At 40.4% G+C, this 18,767-nt stretch overlaps 2 protein-coding genes across 2 annotated transcripts; both read right to left on the bottom strand.

The window, feature by feature from the left end:
* Positions 1 to 4,895: 4,895 nt before the first annotated feature.
* Positions 4,896 to 14,923, bottom strand: LOC118342666 (carcinoembryonic antigen-related cell adhesion molecule 5-like). The gene is made up of 8 exons (XM_035681280.1): positions 14,778 to 14,923; positions 14,239 to 14,568; positions 10,742 to 10,905; positions 10,266 to 10,392; positions 8,499 to 8,777; positions 6,386 to 6,664; positions 5,757 to 6,011; positions 4,896 to 5,014 (listed from the first exon to the last, which is right to left on the bottom strand). Exons 1-8 carry the CDS (start codon positions 14,824 to 14,826, stop codon positions 4,896 to 4,898), a joined length of 1,602 nt encoding a protein of 533 aa, XP_035537173.1. The 5' UTR covers positions 14,827 to 14,923.
* A 1,317-nt stretch (positions 14,924 to 16,240) lies between these two features.
* Positions 16,241 to 18,761, bottom strand: LOC118342675 (gastrula zinc finger protein XlCGF8.2DB-like). Its single transcript, XM_035681290.1, has one exon. The coding sequence runs from the start codon at positions 18,735 to 18,737 to the stop codon at positions 18,201 to 18,203; it is 537 nt and encodes a 178-aa protein (XP_035537183.1). The 5' UTR covers positions 18,738 to 18,761; the 3' UTR covers positions 16,241 to 18,200.
* Between the last annotated feature and the right edge of the window lie 6 nt (positions 18,762 to 18,767).

The following is an 18,767-nucleotide window of genomic DNA, read 5'->3' as shown; positions in this document are numbered from 1 at the left end:
ATTAAAGCCAAAAGATTCAACCGAGACGACGAGATGCTTCCTACTAAACCCGACAGCTGTGGTTGCTAATGCTAATTAGCTCATTTTGTTGTAAAATAACACTTCACAGGCGTTCTATGCAGGATGTGTCCGTTAGCAGCTTTGGTCGAGCTACATAGAGAATGAATGAGGAGAGAAATTAAACGTTATTTTCTGATTGTCTCCCAGCGGTTGTTTACAATCTAAAGCACAAATAAACACGGCCACACCTCCGCACAACCCTGCAGGACGAGACGCGTTTTACGGGTCTTGTGTAAATGCAGCCGAAGCATCCTGTCGCCATTAGTGTGTGTGCAGCTAAGCCCGTCATCAGTCAAACAGACACACAGATCCATCTGATGCCACCGCAATCGTCTCTGAGGCAGTTGGATGCCCTTGGTCGATACATGCATGTATCATTCGTTCTTTTCGTATTCAGTATGGATTCCAAAATCAGGAAAAATTGTGTAAAACACACAAAAGTCGGCAGCCTAAGTACGTAACCATTGATAACCAAATAAAATTTTTTTTATTCTATATTGACTATGAAAAGAACAAATGATACACAGATTATGGTCCATTTCAGGCCAACTCAACACAGCTCGATGCGTTTAAACTGGAAGCACAAATCAGGTTTTGTGGGGCTTTTTTAAGCCCTTTGATACTAATGTTATCGGTTAAATCCCTTCCTAAACTGCAGTAGGTTTTCTCAGACGTGGATTGGCATGTTTGGGGCAGGTGGCAAGCTCATACGGGCTCCTGTTTGATTATCAGAGGACGAGATCTTTATTTTGATTTCCGAACACATGTCCTTTCCCCTCTCCCACGGCCCCCCTACAACAGGTGTGTGTGTGTGTGTGTTATTGTAAGCTAAAGAGAACCGGTTTGAGACCTTCAGGACAAGGACATTGTTGTGCAGTGAGGTCATTTTTTCTTTAAATGGCGTTTTTATTTGAAAACCTGAAGCTGGAAGGCTTTCAGATAAGCTTCTCCTTAAAGGATTAGTGTTTGTTCTCAGGTTGATGAGAACACTCCCTCTACAGATAAATAAACAAGGTCAAGTGGCCGTGATATAAACAGGATAATCTACTCTGAACTGTGCAGTTACGAAAAATAACGCACTCAGTCAGTCATTGTTGGTGGTTCAATCCCCGCCTCCTCTGGTCCATGTGGAGTGTCCTTGAGGAAGACAAGACTCCCAAATTACTGCTGACGGGTTGTAGGTTGAAAGGATCAAAAAGTAATGTAAACTTCCTCATTGTAGTGTGTTATTTTTCAATAACTCCACAGTGCGTAATGTAATGGGCCTTGTTCGTCTATCTGTCACCAGCTGACGTCGCCCTGCTGTCAACGCCCTTAATGGCTTCTCTTTACACTGTATGCAGGTTATCACACAGGAACATCTCAATGTCTGGAAATGGCTGAAGGTTATAATTAAAGTCTTGCCTTCCTTGTCTTTCCATCTCTTTGACTGACTTCTTTGATTTTGTCTTCCACTCACTTATTCTACTTTCAGCTACACAGAAAAAGCTCTGCTGTGTTAGTTTACTGTCTCTACAGGTGGACTCAGGTGTCTCAAACCCTCGCCTGAAGTTGTGAAAGACACAGAGAGTCTGGATCCTTCACCTTAGACCTCCTTCAACGTGGAGGCCTACCTCAGTACAAAGGCCTGCTGTCATCAGTGTTTCCACCTTCTAACAGCGAGGAAGTTAAAATGACGGAGGGACAGACGAGTCAATCATCCCCGAGGCGCTCTACAGCCGAACACTGCTCTACCTGACACCTGATAACCCCTTTGGCATCACGTGACCATCCGTTCTCCTCCAGCGCTCCGGCTGACTGACGGCAGAGTTTGTTAAAGAAGAAGTCGGAGGAGTGGGGGATGGGAGCGTTTGGTCAAAGGAGAAGAGTTAAAAGCTCACACCCGCACAGACAAACAGGGGTTATCCTTTTTTACAAACAATCTTCCAGGATGTTTTTAAAGACGTCCAAGTACAAGTGTCTGTGCACCAATATCATCAATTTATTAGCTCTGTAACGGGACCCTGTTAATCCCCAACAGCGTCCCCTTCTCCATTTTTTCCCCAGGATAGTGAAGTCATGCCCAGCCCTACTTCACCTCTGACAAAAAGGTTTAACCTGAGCCAAGACATACAACAATGATAGCAATCATATCTTAGTAGTATATGCTAAAATAATAATGTATATATTTATTAATGCACATATATCAGACCCAGAATCAGCCGATATGCTACGTTAAGGTATTGGAATTGGTATCTCTAATAAATTCTCTAGCTAAGGAGACTCAAGACTAGTAACCACAGCTAATGAGGTTCGGCAAAATATAGAGGAAAGGTGCGGTCTGGATGTAACGTATTACTGAATGTAAGAATCACTTTAGTTCTTCAAAATGCTGAATGAAAATGTAAAAAAGAAACAGCAAGCCACCTGAGAGGGGCTCCGGAGCCGCAGATTGCCAATAAGAAAGGACAGTGAAGGAGAAGGGAAAGCACTACCGGTGGATTTAAATTTCCTGCGACACGAGCCGACAAAATGCTTCAACAAACGTGTGTGTCGGAGCTGCAAACTATTGGTTTCAAATTGCCAAAGTCAGGAATGTTTCGGCCTGTCGGAGGTTGTCACTGACTCATCTGTTTGTTCTTTGTTTCAGGACGGCAGGTTCCTATATGCTGAAATCTGACAGGATGTGGCATAGGATTGCATCACCGCCGCTGCTGTTATTTGGGAATAATATCGTTCAGGTGTGAAAGGATGCAATCTGCTGTAGCTTGTCACACTCTGTTGCTTCATGTGACTGCAACCGCTGCTTCTGAGTCTATTGTTCGAGTTCTTTCAGAACTCTTCATCTTTGTGTCTATACAAGATCCTCCTGTCACAGTTTATAGTTCCCGGATTTTACCAGATCCAAACTTATGACATGCTGCAGTTTGAGTACATCTACAGCTCTTCTTGGACAAAATGAATCTACAAAGTTCATAGTTGACGCAGCCGTTTCCTCAGTCAAGAATGTTAAACCTCAGCTTTTAAGCCAACATAGTCAAGAAGTCCTTCAAGTACAGAGAAAAAATAAGGAATACTGAAGACATCGACACTGTAAAACACCATATCTTAATAAAAGAAGTAACTTAACAATGGAATAATTAGTAAGTAAGTAAGTAAAGCTTTATTTATATAGCACCTTTTTGACTCAGAGATCCAAAGTGCTTGAATCTTAATAATCCCCCAAAGTGTATAGACTTACTGGTTTTAAGTTCTATTAACTGAATGGAATTGGTGCAATTAACTAAATTAACTATATTTCTTGAGTTTATAAACTTGAACGGTTTAATCAGTTCCCTCAAACAGTCTGAGTTGAACTCATTGGGACACTCTTATCTGCTGATAAAGATCACAAAATATGATCAAAAGCTACAGAACAACTACTAAATGGACGTCACGTGAGATGGTTTTGTCAACTCCAGCTTCTTCCAGTTGCTTTTGCCTCATTTTGAACTCTTAAAGTAAAGATCTGCCAGTGCAGCAACGACACACAAACAGTTAGATGACAGTTACTGTTGCAACAGTGCAGCAGGGTGTGGCAGCCCTACACAGAGTGCATTTCTATGTGTGTGTGTACATTAGTCTAACATGTTGCAAGACGCCAAGGCGTGAGAGGAATGAGAAGAATTCCCTAGAAGGTCAGGAAGTGGCAGACATGACCGAGATACATACAGACGCACAAACTGACAGATATGCTACAGAAACACGCAGACTCCAACACGGAGGGTCAGATAACACACACAGACACACACATATCTGCCCTGTACCGACAGACATTTTGACACTGAAGCATGAAATCACAGAGTGAAGAAACTACTGGAAAAACTGTAAAGAAATGCAGAAATATTTCATGTTTCAGTGACAAAAGGCTGCTTTGACATGTATAAACAAACCAAAGGATTAATAACACTCCTTTCTCTCCTTGGCCAAAAGTATGTGGACAGACCAGGGTCCATTTTAGGTTTGGGTTAAGTCTGTTAGCTCCAGTGAAGGGAAAACTGATATCTTACTGTTTCTTACAGGAGTGTTCTTCCAAGTTTGTATCAACAGTTTGTGTCTCTTTCCTGTTTCAACACGACAAAGCTCAAAGAAGACATTTCCCCAGCCTCCCTAGTTTGATAGCACGGTCTACACAGAGCCTTGAACTCGCACTGACTGTGAGCCAGGCCGGATCACCCAAATTCAGAGGCCAAAATCTGGAGGAAAACCTTCCCAGGAAAGGCTGTTATGCAGTTCATTATTTACTTGACTCACGCTAAGTCAAATTTTATTTGTATAGCCGCAAATCACTCATTTTAATTTGACTCAAGGGGCTTTACAATCTGTACAACATTTAACACCTTCTGTTCTCCGACTCAGGTAACAACAATCTCCGTCTAGAAATTGTCTACAATTTTTGGGTGATGTTTCTTCTGCAAAGCCAGCAGCAATGTCTACTGACCCTGACACAAATACGACGCAAAATCTGTAATCATTTTTATCACAGTAAGATTTAACAGAGTGCGACACACTAAAAGTCTTCCAGGAGAGATTTTTTGGACGTTTGCACTGTTGGACAACAGAGAATATGTCCTCCAAACTAGTTGGTTCTGGGCATACTAGACCCTTTAGTTTTCTCACTTTACTCTGCTTTCTCATGACCCTAACCCTAACCACACTGAAACTAGTTTTGCAACCCACACCCCCAGTTTCCCCTGCACATCAAAACCTGATTGCTGTGAGAACTGTAGTTGAAACCACAGTTCTTATTGTCTCACGCCCGTCACAAAGTCACAGCCCTGACTTCATGGCCCAGATCAAGACTTTAGAGGAGGCACTTACGGTACTTTCTGCCTGCAGTAGAAGATTAAGCCGATGGCGGCACCGAGAGCAACGAGGACGGCGATGACGATTCCAGCGATGGCTCCGTCTGAGAGACCGTCCAATGTTCCCTCTGCTGTAAAAACAACAATAAGATTTATAATCTTGATCTCCTGCTGAGAGGGAATTAATGTGTGTCAATGTAAATACACTCAATTCAAAATCATGATCACAATGAAAATACAGACGTATAATATTCTGACAGACATCTGTAAATAGACAAAAACAGCATCTTTTTAAAGCTATTGTAATTTATATTTTATATTTGCTGTCAACACTGTGTGTTGACTGCTGTCATGTTTATACACAACTTCATGTCTCTGAGCAGAAACCACAGTGAGGAAATGAAGATGTGAGTCAGATTGTGGGTGGCAGACTGGTGAGTAACTTCTGTGATAGTGATAACTGACTCTGATACTGTACATATGGCAGGCCATACGTAGCATTTTAAAGACTTAATGGAAATGAAGAGTCACATTCCAACATGAGATAATCAGGATGACAAAAAGAGGAACGCCTATGCTGCTGCTCGTAAGAATGAAAATAAAACTGAATCACAAAAACTGAAAATTAGCCTCAGAAAGCAGAAATAAAAAGTTTAATTTAACAATAAACACAGTAACATTATGCATTGTAGCATGCTAACAGCATTAGCAAGAACCTCAATTACAGTTGAGCCCGACAGGAGTTAGCCAAATCAAATTAGTTTATCCTCTGTATGGTGGCCAATTTAGGACATCTACAATGTCAGACTTGACAGGTTTCCTCAGTACAACTGAGTCCGACAGGAATTCAGTCAGTTTCCACATTGATCTTACCATTGACGGACAGCGTGTGGGTGTGCATGGTGGTCTTGCCGGTGACAGCGTTGTGTGCCTCGCACGTGTACGTTCCGCTGTCTTTGTAAGCAGCCTCGGGGATGACATACGTGGTCCCTTTGACATTGGTCGCTGTTCCGTTGAACTTCCAGGTGAAGTTGGCGGGAGGGACGGAGACGGCAGAACATGTGAGCGTCACTTTTTCAGTCACCTCTACCTTCAATTCACCCTTCACCATCGGTGCTTCGGGACCGTCTGGAGTTAAAACGGAGAGGTTTATTATTTGGGTTTAATGTCAAGAAATAGTCGTTTTTACATTTCTATACAGATTTAACACTTCAACTCTCCTTTGTACTGTACATACAAAACTGTAACTAATCTTACAGTTGATAACATTTGACAATATCCACATGTAGCATATCAGAGTCAACTCCTATCAGTCTGTTTACCTAATAATTATTACAACATGGGTATATATACGCTGTTTATGTGAATTTGAAAGCATTTTTATGGACATCTGACTGAGGTCTGGTCATAAAAGTGCTATAAAAATAAATCTCTGCTAGGAAAAACCTGATGTAAAACCATAAAACCTGACATCCACCACATGTTCTTAACCAAACACTCACAGTTGACCACCATCTTGTAGGAGTTTTGGGCTGTGCTGACGTGGTTCCTGAGCTCACACTTGTACTCTCCGTTGTCCTCTTTCTGCACCGGGTTGATCATCACGGAGCTCTGGTCGCTAGAAAACACAACGCGGGCACTGGCAGCTAGAGGCTTGTCGTCTTTCATCCAGGACATCTTCTCCACTACGCCAGCTGCTGCCCGGCAGCTGATGTTGGCCGTGCTGTTGTCAGCGATGAGGACAGCAGTCGGACCGGTGACTGTAACACCTGAGATGCCCTCTGTAAACATCAATGGGAGAGAGAGATAGGGTTTATTTCTATTATATATATTTTACTACAATATGTTCATTTTTATCTTTGATTTCATTTGATTACTTTCAAAACGTTGGCAAAATGGCAAGAGAGTTGAAAAGTGTTGATATCTTTAAACACTCAAAAAAAAAACCTGTTGACTCAGAGGGCAAGAACCAGAAATGCTAACTCATTCCTGCAGGTCAAGCTCCAAAAACACTGCATCCTACATTTCCCATCATGCAATTGGATAGTGTTTTTAATCAGAGCCTTCCTGCCTGTTAAACCCCAAAGTCTTTCAAACTTCCTCCAGTTTCTACAATTATACTGATATGCTGCTCTGTGACCGACAATAAAATGATTGTCACCTTAAAACATTTCCAGAGTTGTGAAAGTCTCGTAGTATTACAACTCTGTGCCGTGTTTCCACATCTGATAAACACTCACACTCTTTGCATTTGTCTATTACTCAAATTAGACTTCCTGGATGCTATTTCATCTATCCCCGTAACAACACGGCACAAACACAGACCATTGCATAGTTTTAAAGGTGTACTCTCTTTAAATTGAGCTCTTATTATATATTATATAACTTTTACTGACAGACTCTGCAGAGATATATACATATAATACTCTACTCGCTCAAATACCAGAGACCAAAACATCTTAACATAAGATTTTCTTTAAAGTCCTATGAAATATATCAAGTACTAACATAGAAAATAATACCCACTTCCTACAGAAAGTTGAAATCGAGCAAACTTTGTGATTCCCAAAAAATTCCCACACCCCATTTCCTGCTGTAATGTAGGTCACCTCATACTCTACTGTCACCAAAATAAAATGTTTCCTTTTTCATGCAAATTCCTCCACTCTCTTATCATCCGGAAAAAAAAAAACACAGAAACTCTTCAGGGCATAATGTAAGACCATCCTCCAACCCAGCAGGTTTCACACACACACACACAAATAGTTTGTCGCCAACTTCAAAACAACATCCTCCAAATACAAGAAGAGGAATTCCTTGGCAGTAATTACAGACAGCACAAGTTCATGTTGAACCTTTTGCTGGGTTACACAAATTTTCAACACCTCAAAAGCAAAAACTTAGACATGTTTTTGCTGTGGGTCTCTACATACCATTCAACAGTCTCGTGCCTCCAAGGTATGTGACCGAGACAAGAAAAGGTTTCAGTCTGCCTTTTTTCCAGATGTCTGTTGGTGGAATCCCAGTGAACTTCTGCCTCATTCTCAGTTACAGTTTACCGTGTTCACCGTTAGTTCATAATGTTAGCATATTGCTAAACACAAAGTGCAGCTGAGGCTTATGAAAGGGGAAATTAGCTCTAGAGACCAAAACTGTGGTTTTTGCCAGGCTGCAAACATGTTTATTTCTGCTGTAAAGTTAAACATTTTAATATGGGCCCTTATGGAGAGTGACTCACTCCTGGAGCCAGCCTGTAGTGGCCGTTAGAGGAACTACCACAGTGGTGCCGACCAATCAGCATCTTCTGAGGAACTACTGGTACTGCTACTCTCTGAGCTATGGGCGTGGATTAACGCTAGGTCTCTGTGAGATGTTTGCTCAAATACAACAATGGTGGCTGCTAACGAGGTTAGCGTAGATCAGTTAAATGAGAAATGAAGAGTATTTATTCATTAAAAGAAGAGCAAAGAACAACACTGAAGGCTTTTCTCGATGGCTTCGATTTGACTACCTTATACGGTTCATTGATTGGCTGTAAGGAAACGACATCTGGCATCACGCTACATGTTATGACTCAAACCACAAACCCTTAGAAAGCTGAGTCCGGTTACTCACCCATCACAACAATGGAAACAGCAGGAGAAGCGACAGTGCCTTTGGTTTTGGTGTTTCCAGCCTTGCACATGTAGTCTTCCGCTTTGTCCCCCAATCCATGTTCTTTGATCTTTTCCAGAGTCAGTATGGGACCTCCGATCTCCATAATCTTATCGCTGTGGTACCAGGTGAATGTGGCGGGTGGGCTGGAGAGGGCCGAACAGGTCAGGCTGAAGTTGGTGCCAGATTTCAGGACCTGGGGAGTCGTCGAAGGAGTGATGGTGACAGCCTCTGGTCCGTCTGTGGAGCAACAACATGTGGGGAAATAAATAAATGGTGGTCCCGATTGTCAAATAATCTATCGGTTGTTGGTTTCTGCTTTTACTACACTACAACTTCTCATCAACTGTTTTTGGCTCACAACTGAAACTGCTGTTTTTATCATCTACGTCAGTGAATTAAGGATTTATTTCCACCAAACCAGAGTTGGTGATTGTTAGAAAGACAAACAGAGATTCTGTCCACTTTCAATGGGGTTTTACGATTATCTGCTAAGTATAATTACTGGTTACGTCAATGGAGTCTGGTTGGTTGTAGTGTCCATTCTTCTGGTCAGAGATGCTAGTGCTCGACATCTAGTGGCAAGTGAATTTCGAATATATAACCTTTAAATCATTTTGTGTGTGCTGATACCAAGTCAGATTAAATACTTACATTTAGCTAAATGTTAAGTTCTAATTTATTATGACACTTTTTACGCCCTTTTCTTGTAATTTTTTTAAAAGTTACTTCTAAAGAAGCAAAATGTTGTAAAAAGCATTTTCATGCACATCTTCATATTGTAGCTGCTCACCGTCCCTAAATATAACTGTAACATGAAGCCAGACCACATTAAACACAGCTTCTGAGCTGAGGCAGTGAGGGTTTAGATTAATTAATAACAGGGTTAACCAGCAGTCGGTGCGGTTTCACTGCCTTTCAGGTTAGTCATGGGGAAGGAGGGGAAGTGCGGGCTGCTGTGTACACAGTGTGGTTTTAGTACAGGCTGAGAGAGAGGGAGAGCCCTGCAAACACACGCCACAATCTAAACTGCAGGAGTCACAAGACACCAAGTTATATCGGAACGTTTTAGGAATCTGACAAGGTTTAAAGTCATTACCAGTAAATCTGTCAAAGGTCAGACATCAGTGTGACTCAGAGTAAAAAAAAACAGTGAAACTATCGCTGACAAATGACCTGCTGGGGTGTGAAAGAGTGACAGCAACTGACTCACGTCTGACCTTTGTTGTCCAACAGGTGTGGAGCTCATTCAGTGAAACACAGGGTTTCAAACAATGAGTAGAGTAAATAAATGAATGGAGAAACTGTCTAACTGCCATGAGAATGGACGGCTCTGGTGGAATGAAAAAAGACGATATTTCTGGTTCTGCTGCACTAATTATTATCCTTTTCTTTAATGGACTAATGAATGCCATAGGAATGATAAATTGGCGGATTACTCTTTTAAAGTGACTCCAGCTGTCAATCAAATAATGTGGGCGTAATGACATTAAATATAACATTATACAGGCACCACCCAGTAGGAGTGTAAAAATATATCATGAGACGGTTAAATCGTGATACAAATTGGTGAGATGCTTTGTTTTCCACAATACAGAATCGTTACATCTCAGAGCTATAACAGTTTTGAGTTTTTCATTAGTTTAGTTAAGTCTTTTAAGTTTTATTTAGTTTTGTCCAAACCCGTAGCTTCCTGTGTGGGAGGAGCAGCGTGGTTGCAGTACTTACAGTAGACGGTGAGGTTAAAGGGGGCGCTGTTCTTCGTCTCCAGGTTGTTTGCCGCTCTGCAGTAGATGGGACCAACCAGGTCTGTCCTGTAAACATTTCTGATGGTCAGCGCACTGGACAGCTCCTTCTGTAATTTAGTCCAAAAAACAGAAAATACTGTAGATAAAAACGTCTCATTCAATGGTAACGAAAACTAAATGATTTTTATATTCAGGTGATTATACACTAAGAAAAAAAATCTATGAATATTATATTACATTTCTGACAATAGATCCTGAATAAATGTTACACACTGGACCTTTGAAGACATCCATGTTGGACTCTGAAAACCTGAGGTGGACATATGTTACACTTTTCTGACATTTTATGGACCAAATGATTAATCTATTGAGTTTGAAAAGAATCAGCAGATTAACTGATAATCAAAATAATTGTTAGTTGCAGCTTTTACAGCAAAAATCTTTTTTAAATCTGACCTTTTCCACTGACAGCCGATTGCCGTCGGCCACGATTGGTGTGGTGCCGTTAAGCCAGGTGAACTTGAGGAAGGAGCCTTTGGCGGAGCAGGTCAGAACCACAGTGTCATTTTTCTCGATTGCCTCAGGCATGCTGGACTTGATGACTACATCAGACACCGGCTCTGCAGGAGGAACAAGTGTAAGGTTGATTTGCATGAGGAACAAATTAATGAACTGTTAAATGAATGAATTTGAATGTGGAAGAAAAACGTTATCAGAGAAAAGTAGGAAGGCTCATTGAGATACAGCCAGTAAATAAACGGATATCAACAGTTTCCCTTTTTAAACATTTTTTTTAAAGAATATTTCCCATCATATTTTAGTTTTCTGATCTGTTCCTGTTTTTATTTTGTTAATAAAAACTCAACACACTCTCCATGTTAACTGCTGTCTTTGATAAAATCATTATAATGTTTTCCATCAGTGCAACAACAGATTTGACAGTAGTTGGTTCTACTTTGTGGTTTTTTCCAGTCACTGTCAATGAAACTCACCACTTCCTGCACAGATATTTTTCACATTAAAAGCATCAGCCCAAAGCGTATAACACCTGTGAAATATTTGCAGGAAGTGTTGAGCTTGACAGCTTGTTGACAGTAGTTTCATGAAGAAATGCTACTGTTGTGCAGATTGAACTAATGCAGTAAGCTGAATTACTAACCATATATTTTTTTATCCAGCTTTTATTAGCAACAGGCCTTTATTCGTTCATGCCAGAAACACACTGTGCACCCAAAAATGTCACGCCATTCTGTCGACATTTAGTCAGTTCTAGTAGAAGAAGAAAAACCAAACTACAAATCCAAAGGCACCAACTAAACTGCCAAATGTCAAATTTGGATGACTGTCCAAATATTTCAGGGTGGATCTTTCCATCAAGATTAAAGTAATCAGTAGTTTTGTTGATGAAATCCTCCTACAAATGAGTGGTTAATGTTAGTATGATTAAACATGGGGGTGGACGATTCAACAACCTGCTCGCCTGGGGCCGATTTCTCTTTACACAGTCGTAATTGTGCTCTAAAATCAACATTTGAATGGAGTGAATGAAGACGTCAGAGAAATCGCAGTGACTAGACCTGCTGGACTTGTTCTCAATAATCCCGGAGCTCCATTTCTAATTGTGCGTGTTTTTTATTGATGATTAAGCAACAGTAGGTGTGTGGGAACAATGTGAAGGAGTGGTAACCAGTTCCGACAGCGGAGAAACACACATCCATGAACTTCAAACACTTTGAGGATTTTTATAAACTAAATTTCCCTGCAGAGATCCATTCTGGTGCAAAGGGAAGAGACTAAATACACAAACAAACATAAAGACAGCGGAGGTTTTGTTCTGAATGTTTGTTAAGTGTGTGGTTTCACGGGTCGATGTGAGGAAATGAGGGTTACTGTATGAATGAGTCAGAAGGAATTCTGGGAAAACGCATGCAGGCTCCACTGCCAACCATCCTTTGATAAATAAAGATTCAAACTGATATCATGTAGTTGAAATAACTCTGGTTGGACGAGCTGATTAATCAGTTGACTCGTCATAAGTCCCGCCCCTTTTTGCTCTGTGCTCCAATAACAGTTGAGCATGCCTTGATCAACTTCTTCCTTTCCTGTACTTAGATATACTACGTGCTAGGCTAATCTATGTTGAAGAGACAACCACATTTTGAAGATAGTTAAAAGATAAAAGAGACATATATATAGTCACATCTTAAAGCTCCATTGTGTAACATTCAGGAGGATCTATAAGCAGAACATACATCTAATATGCATAACTATCTATTTATTAGTGTATAGTCACCTGAATATAGGAACATTTACTAAAGCCGCAGGTAGCTTTTAATTGAGGCCGCCATGTTTTTACAGTAGCCCAAAAGGGACAAATCAAACACTGGCTCTAGAAAGGGGGCATTTTTCACACATTCAGTTTAACCATAGGTTCTCCTGGGTGATGTAAGGGAGTTGCGATCTGCAACTACACCACTATATGGCCTTAAATCCTACAGACTGAACTTTAAAGGTCTTGTTTAGTGACTGATAAATAAATAAAGCAAAGAAAATCAGGAAATGTGCAGCAAAACTTACTTACGTCATTACATAGACTTACATCCACTTCCTGGAGACTCACTCTTAACCTAAACGGGACACTGATACGTCCCCAAATAACTGATCTTTAGTTTGAAATATGCTCCCAAATACAGTCAGGCCACACACACATACTCACACAAGTTTGCACAAATATCCTTGTTGGGACATTCCTTTGACTTCATTCATCATGTACAGCCTAACACTAACCTTAACTTTAACCTCAATTCACACCGTATCCTGAACCCTAACAACGTGCCCAAAAGGACTACTGGTCCCGACCAGGTCAGTGTCCAGACAAGGTCCCCAACAGGTAACAAAAACCCACACACACAAAGCTTTGAAGCAACAAGTGTCTGACAGCTGTAAAGTCTCACCAGTATTATTGAAAACAGCATGAAACATGAAGCATAAAGCAGCATGTCAACAGGATTAACACGCACCCCCCCCTCACCCCCCACCTGAACCTAAACACACACACACTCACTCAACCAGGGCAGTGTCAGGAGCCACACCCTTAAGTAGCACAGTGCAAGAAGCTGCTGCTCTTTCTGCTTTTTCCTGTTGTTTTTTTGGTCGAATCAGGTTATAAAGCCGCACCTTGATGAACAGGAAAAAAAACACTAATGAAAAACGAAATGCTGGATGAATTACTGGACTCACTTAACGGCACTTAATGTACAGCCATTTCACAATAAAAGCCCTGGAGTTTTATTTGGCACCACGCCAAATGAGGCATACAGCTCAAATGTTCAACATATGCCTAAATTTCAGACAAAACTAATGAGAAAGTTTAAACTATTTCCCTCCGACAGGGAATATAGTCCTCGAGTGGCGGCTACACTGTGTGGTTGCTAAGCGACGCATAAACTGCTCACTTATGATTTTATGGTGGCGCAGGGATATCTGCACTCCGTGGCTCTACACAGGTGTGGCTGGCGCTTCCGAACTGAACCAAACTGCGTTACAAATCCTTATAATTGTAGGTGTGATTGTTTCAGAGAGACGTTCAGAGCACAAAAACACAAATTGAAGCATCGTTTCTGGATCTGTAGGATCCGGTGCTCAACTCGGCGCGGATATAGTCCAATAAACATTTATATGAATAAAAGTGCTCTCATAAAAACACCCGCATGTTGTTTGAAAGGACCCGTAGACCGAACAAAATTCTTAAAGCAAGTCATTTAACGCGACATTGGTCCACAGAGACAGTGCAAACACCCAGGTGTATCATTAAAACTGTTTTCGGAACCGCAGAGACACACTGTTCAATTCGGCCGCGATATAATCTTAGTTTGAGAAAAAAATACACATTGGCAGGTGTATATATATATATATGCTATATATATATATTTTAAAATATAGAAATTACTCACGCAGAACTTCGAGCTTTATCTCTCCGGTTAAAGTATCAGCCGAATCTGTTGTCAAGGATAGACTATAGTCTCCACTATCACCCGCCTTCAGGGACGTCAGGGTCAGGTATCCGTTGGTCCGGTTAACCGACACTCTTCCCATGTAATCTGGGTTCACTTTCAGCACAGTTTTTGACACGGTAACAACATTAACTGAATCAGTCCCGTCGTTGAAATTCCAGAGCAGAACTAAGAACTCTGGTTTGTCCAGCAGGGTCTTTAAAGTCACATTTCTCCCCAAAATCGCCTCCACAGGACCATGCGGCAGGATGTCAGTCCCAGCACAGCATCCTGAGGGGAAGGAAGGGACAAAGTCAGACCTGAACAGAAGTGAAACATTATAAAACTACCTGAAATCATAAAGTCACAAGTATCCGACACTTAGACTTATCTCTGATGTGAACGACATGAACAAGAACATCAATAAAATACATAAATGATATAAATCCCAGCTCAATGTGCAGTTTCAGCAGACAGTGAGAGGGTTTATTTCTTCTTACCGATAAAAGAGAGCAGAAACAGAAGCGTCTTAAAGGCGAACAGATCCATCGCGGACGGTTCAAGTCTTTCCAGCAGAGACAGAGACGAGAGTGCGGCAGTACCTGCTGCTTTTAGAGGGACACACCCAGACAAGGTGACCACACACACACACACACACGCACATTTCTGTGGTTCCTAGTGGAGTTTATATTTAACTCTAAAACAACTCCACAACGGCCTATATCTCAACATTTAGTTCATTTCTGTGGAGAAAACTAGATTCAATTATTTTTAAAGTTTTAATTATTACTTCAAATCTAAACTTTGAAGTCCTGAACGTTTCACTCTTTAATAAACAGCCTCGTCTTAGAAAAGTACTAATCTAATAGAACAATGGCTGAATGTCGGGAGAAGAAAACAGAAAGAAAGAAAGGCTATTAAGTCTGTATAATGGTTGAAAATAAAGAAAATACATAATAAAGAGACAAAACATTTAATGGAAATGAAATCATCTGCTAGAATTCCCCCAAATCACAAACTTCTCCTACAGTTATTGTGTTCACTGTTTAATTCTTTATTTAGAAATAATCCAAATTTAATGACTTTAGACTCCACAAAATCCAAAACGATCAGCAGCTGGATTTGGATTTTAACACCAATGACTTGCGACTTCATTTGGACTACGTTTTACAGTCTGACCCGCCAACAGAAGGACGCTGTTGCACCTTCATACAAATACTGACAGGAGTGACGTACGACGTGGAACAAGAAAAGTCAAAAGTAGAGAGCGCTCTCTGCTGTTTAAAAAGAGTATCATGATTAACTTTCATCTCAGTTTCATTTTAATCTTCACATATTTTGATTTCAGTGTCTCAGGATATACACTGTTACATTCCTGGGATACAGAGAGGGCAGATATGAGCACAGACACGATATGAGTTGCGATAAATATACAAATATTAAAGAGTTGCATATCAGCGATTCAGTTCTGCCTGGTTATCTTTACATTCAGAACCGGATAAGAATTTAATATGTTGTTTTTAGAGGAGCAACTGTATTGTTTACAACAGCAAAGTCACTATAAAAACTCACTGTAAACAAATGTAAACTGTCAATAAATAGATAATGATAGTGACATTAGAGTATCAGTTAATCATCCTGCTGTCTGTCCCCTGATGTGGCTGTCTGTCTGCAGTGAGAGGTGAGAGGAGGAAGGCTCTCTTGTTTTGCTAACAATTAGCTATTAGCAGAGGTAGCTCGCTGTGTACAACATTGCCTGTATAGAGAGCATCCTGACCAGCTGTATCTCAGTCTGCTCAGCGGCCTGTAGTGCCCTGACTGGAACCATACAGAGGGGGGTGAGGACAGCGGAGAAAATCATTGGGACTTCACTTCCTCCCCTCCAGGACACTGCAAAGAAACGCTGTTTGACCAGACCAAACCTTGTGATTAATTACATTAAAATTTGTAATCTTTTGACAGCCCTAGTTTATTTGAATGTGCTCTCTTTGATACCACAGGGGGGAAATGACAACATTGAGGTCTTAAGATTTGAGATTTTTATTGAAGATGAATATAACGAGGCTATAACATGACGAGTTACAACTTTTCTTAGCTAGCTGCAGAGAAAACACCAGAATGACTGTAGTAAACGTAAACACATTTCTACATTAAAAACATTTAACTGGCCAAACACAAGGTGACTTTCAGTATGAAGTCATCACAGGAAATGTTTCTCAGTGAGATTAGAACAGAAGGGATGCATCTGAACACCAAGACAGCGGCCATTTTCGATCACATTGAAGTAAGTAGTAATTAAAGATTGGCTCAACGCTTTGTGGAAGGAAACTACAACGATTGGTCAAATCTGTGAAAATGTTGAGGTGACAAAAGTTGCCCAGAATTCACAGGGATTGGTGATTTTAGATTTTAAAAAATGTCCACTGAATTTCCAGCTCCTGCTAGTCTGGCCTCACTGCACCATTTCTTTTTTCATCAGTAGTTACCACCGCAAAACACATTTGGATAAGATAAATTTACTCAGAAGAAATTAAGCTTTCTAACAATACTTAGTGATTCATGGTTGTGCCAAATATTGTGGAATCACTCAAAAAGATTTTGATCAATTTTAGTTGAATTTGTGTCATATAATATCAGATATATCATTAAAATAACATATTTTAATGATATCAGTGAGTAAGAGAGGGTCCAAATACAGGTTTTTCCTGGTTGGTGCCTCCCCTTAATAGTGTGTTCACTTTAATAAAGTATAATTAATCTAATCTGAAGCATGAAAGCACTAAGATTGTTTAAGTCTTATTTATCAGACTGATCTCAGTTTGTACATGTAAACGATGAATCCTCCATAATTACTAAAGTTAGTCATGGAGTCCCACAAGGTTTTAAGCTTGGACGGATTCTACATTGGGATTGAACATAACTAAGAATCACTCCATTAGCATTCATTGTTATGAAGATTAGTTATATCCATTAATCAAGTTTGATGAAACTCGTGAAACTTCAAACTTTGGGTCTCATATGTGAAATATAGGAACTCAGAGATTATGCTAAATCACTATGTCACGCATATTTCAGACCTGTGGCAACTCAGACAGTTTGAGCAGTTAAAGGATCAGCTGTTAATGTTTTACACATAACGAGGGATCAAGTCAAGAGCAGAAGAGTCCATTGAATTAGGAATAATTAGTGTTATTGGTACGAAGGTCAAGTACAGGGATGTCTTTAATTAGTAGTTAAAATCAGTTACGAGAATATTTCTGACCGGTTACACGTCGGTCCGATATGCTGCCAGTCAGTGTCGTAGAGGGCAAGAGATTTAGACAAGCTACCTCCGACCAGAGACTGATAGACAGCAGCAGCTTTCACATACAATAAACGTACATGTCACTTTGTCAGTGCTGACTGCGAGATACAGTCCAGCATACAAGTCCTTCTTTCTCATGACACATAACAGGCTCCTCCGGTAGGTGATCGTGGCACAATCAGTCCAGTGTACTGAGAGGTAGAGCGGATTGTCTGCTAATCAGAAGGTTGGCGGTTTGATCCTCAGCCGTTTTGTGATTTTCTTAAAAATCTATGTTAGTTAACAGTTAAAAGTGGCAGTCCATCAAAAGCAAAATTAAAATTAAGTCATTTCATTTCTAAATCATAGTTTCAAGCAACAAATGTTAACTATAGGGCTGTCTAGGTTACACAAAACTATTAAATACGTTCTAAATCAATTAATACATTTATTATATATGCAATGCCAAAACATAATAATAATGTAGGCACAAACAAAAACAACAATAATGATTGAGTGGCTTCATCTCAGATGAAAAGATATTATTTTGGAGTCTGTATCACAGTTTCAAACTGATCATTGTTGAGCCAAGTCTCACCCTCAGTACTTCAATCCTGCTGGTAGAAATTGAATTGTAACTTCATTTATTGATGCTGCTCTCACCAACACACTTGTGTTTTTTGATATAAGAGAGCTTAGTGAATCTTTTACTACAAACATTGCAACTGAATGGTTTCTCCCCTGTGTGGATGGACAAGTGTTCTTTCATAGTTCCCCGTTGTGCAAATCTTTTGCCACAAACTGAACAAGTGAACGGTTTCTCCCCTGTGTGAACAGTCAAGTGCTGTCTAAGATGTGTCTTTTGCGTAAAGTCTTTACCGCAAACTGAACAACTGAAGGGTTTCTCCCCTGTGTGGACGTTCAAGTGACGTCTAAGATGTGTCTTTTGTGCAAATCTTTTACCACAAACTGAACAACTAAATGGTTTCTCCCCAGTATGCAGTTTTGTGTGTTTAAGCAAATTGTGTCTGTCTTTGAAACTTGCTTTACAAACTGAGCATGAGAAAGGTTTTTCTCCTGTATGAACTCTTAAGTGTTTGGTCACGGCTGAGCTTTGTGTGAATCTTATACCACAGATGGAGCAACTGAATGGTTTCTCTCCTGTGTGGATTCTCATGTGCCTCACGATATTTCTTCTCCATTTAAA

Source organism: Morone saxatilis, unplaced genomic scaffold (assembly GCF_004916995.1).
Source record: "Morone saxatilis isolate NCDOM2014 unplaced genomic scaffold, NCSU_SB_2.0 Contig9, whole genome shotgun sequence".
NCBI classification, from domain to species: domain Eukaryota; kingdom Metazoa; phylum Chordata; class Actinopteri; family Moronidae; genus Morone; species Morone saxatilis.
The sequence above is the reverse complement of the archived record's forward strand: the minus strand, read 5'-3'. Positions and strand labels throughout refer to the sequence as shown.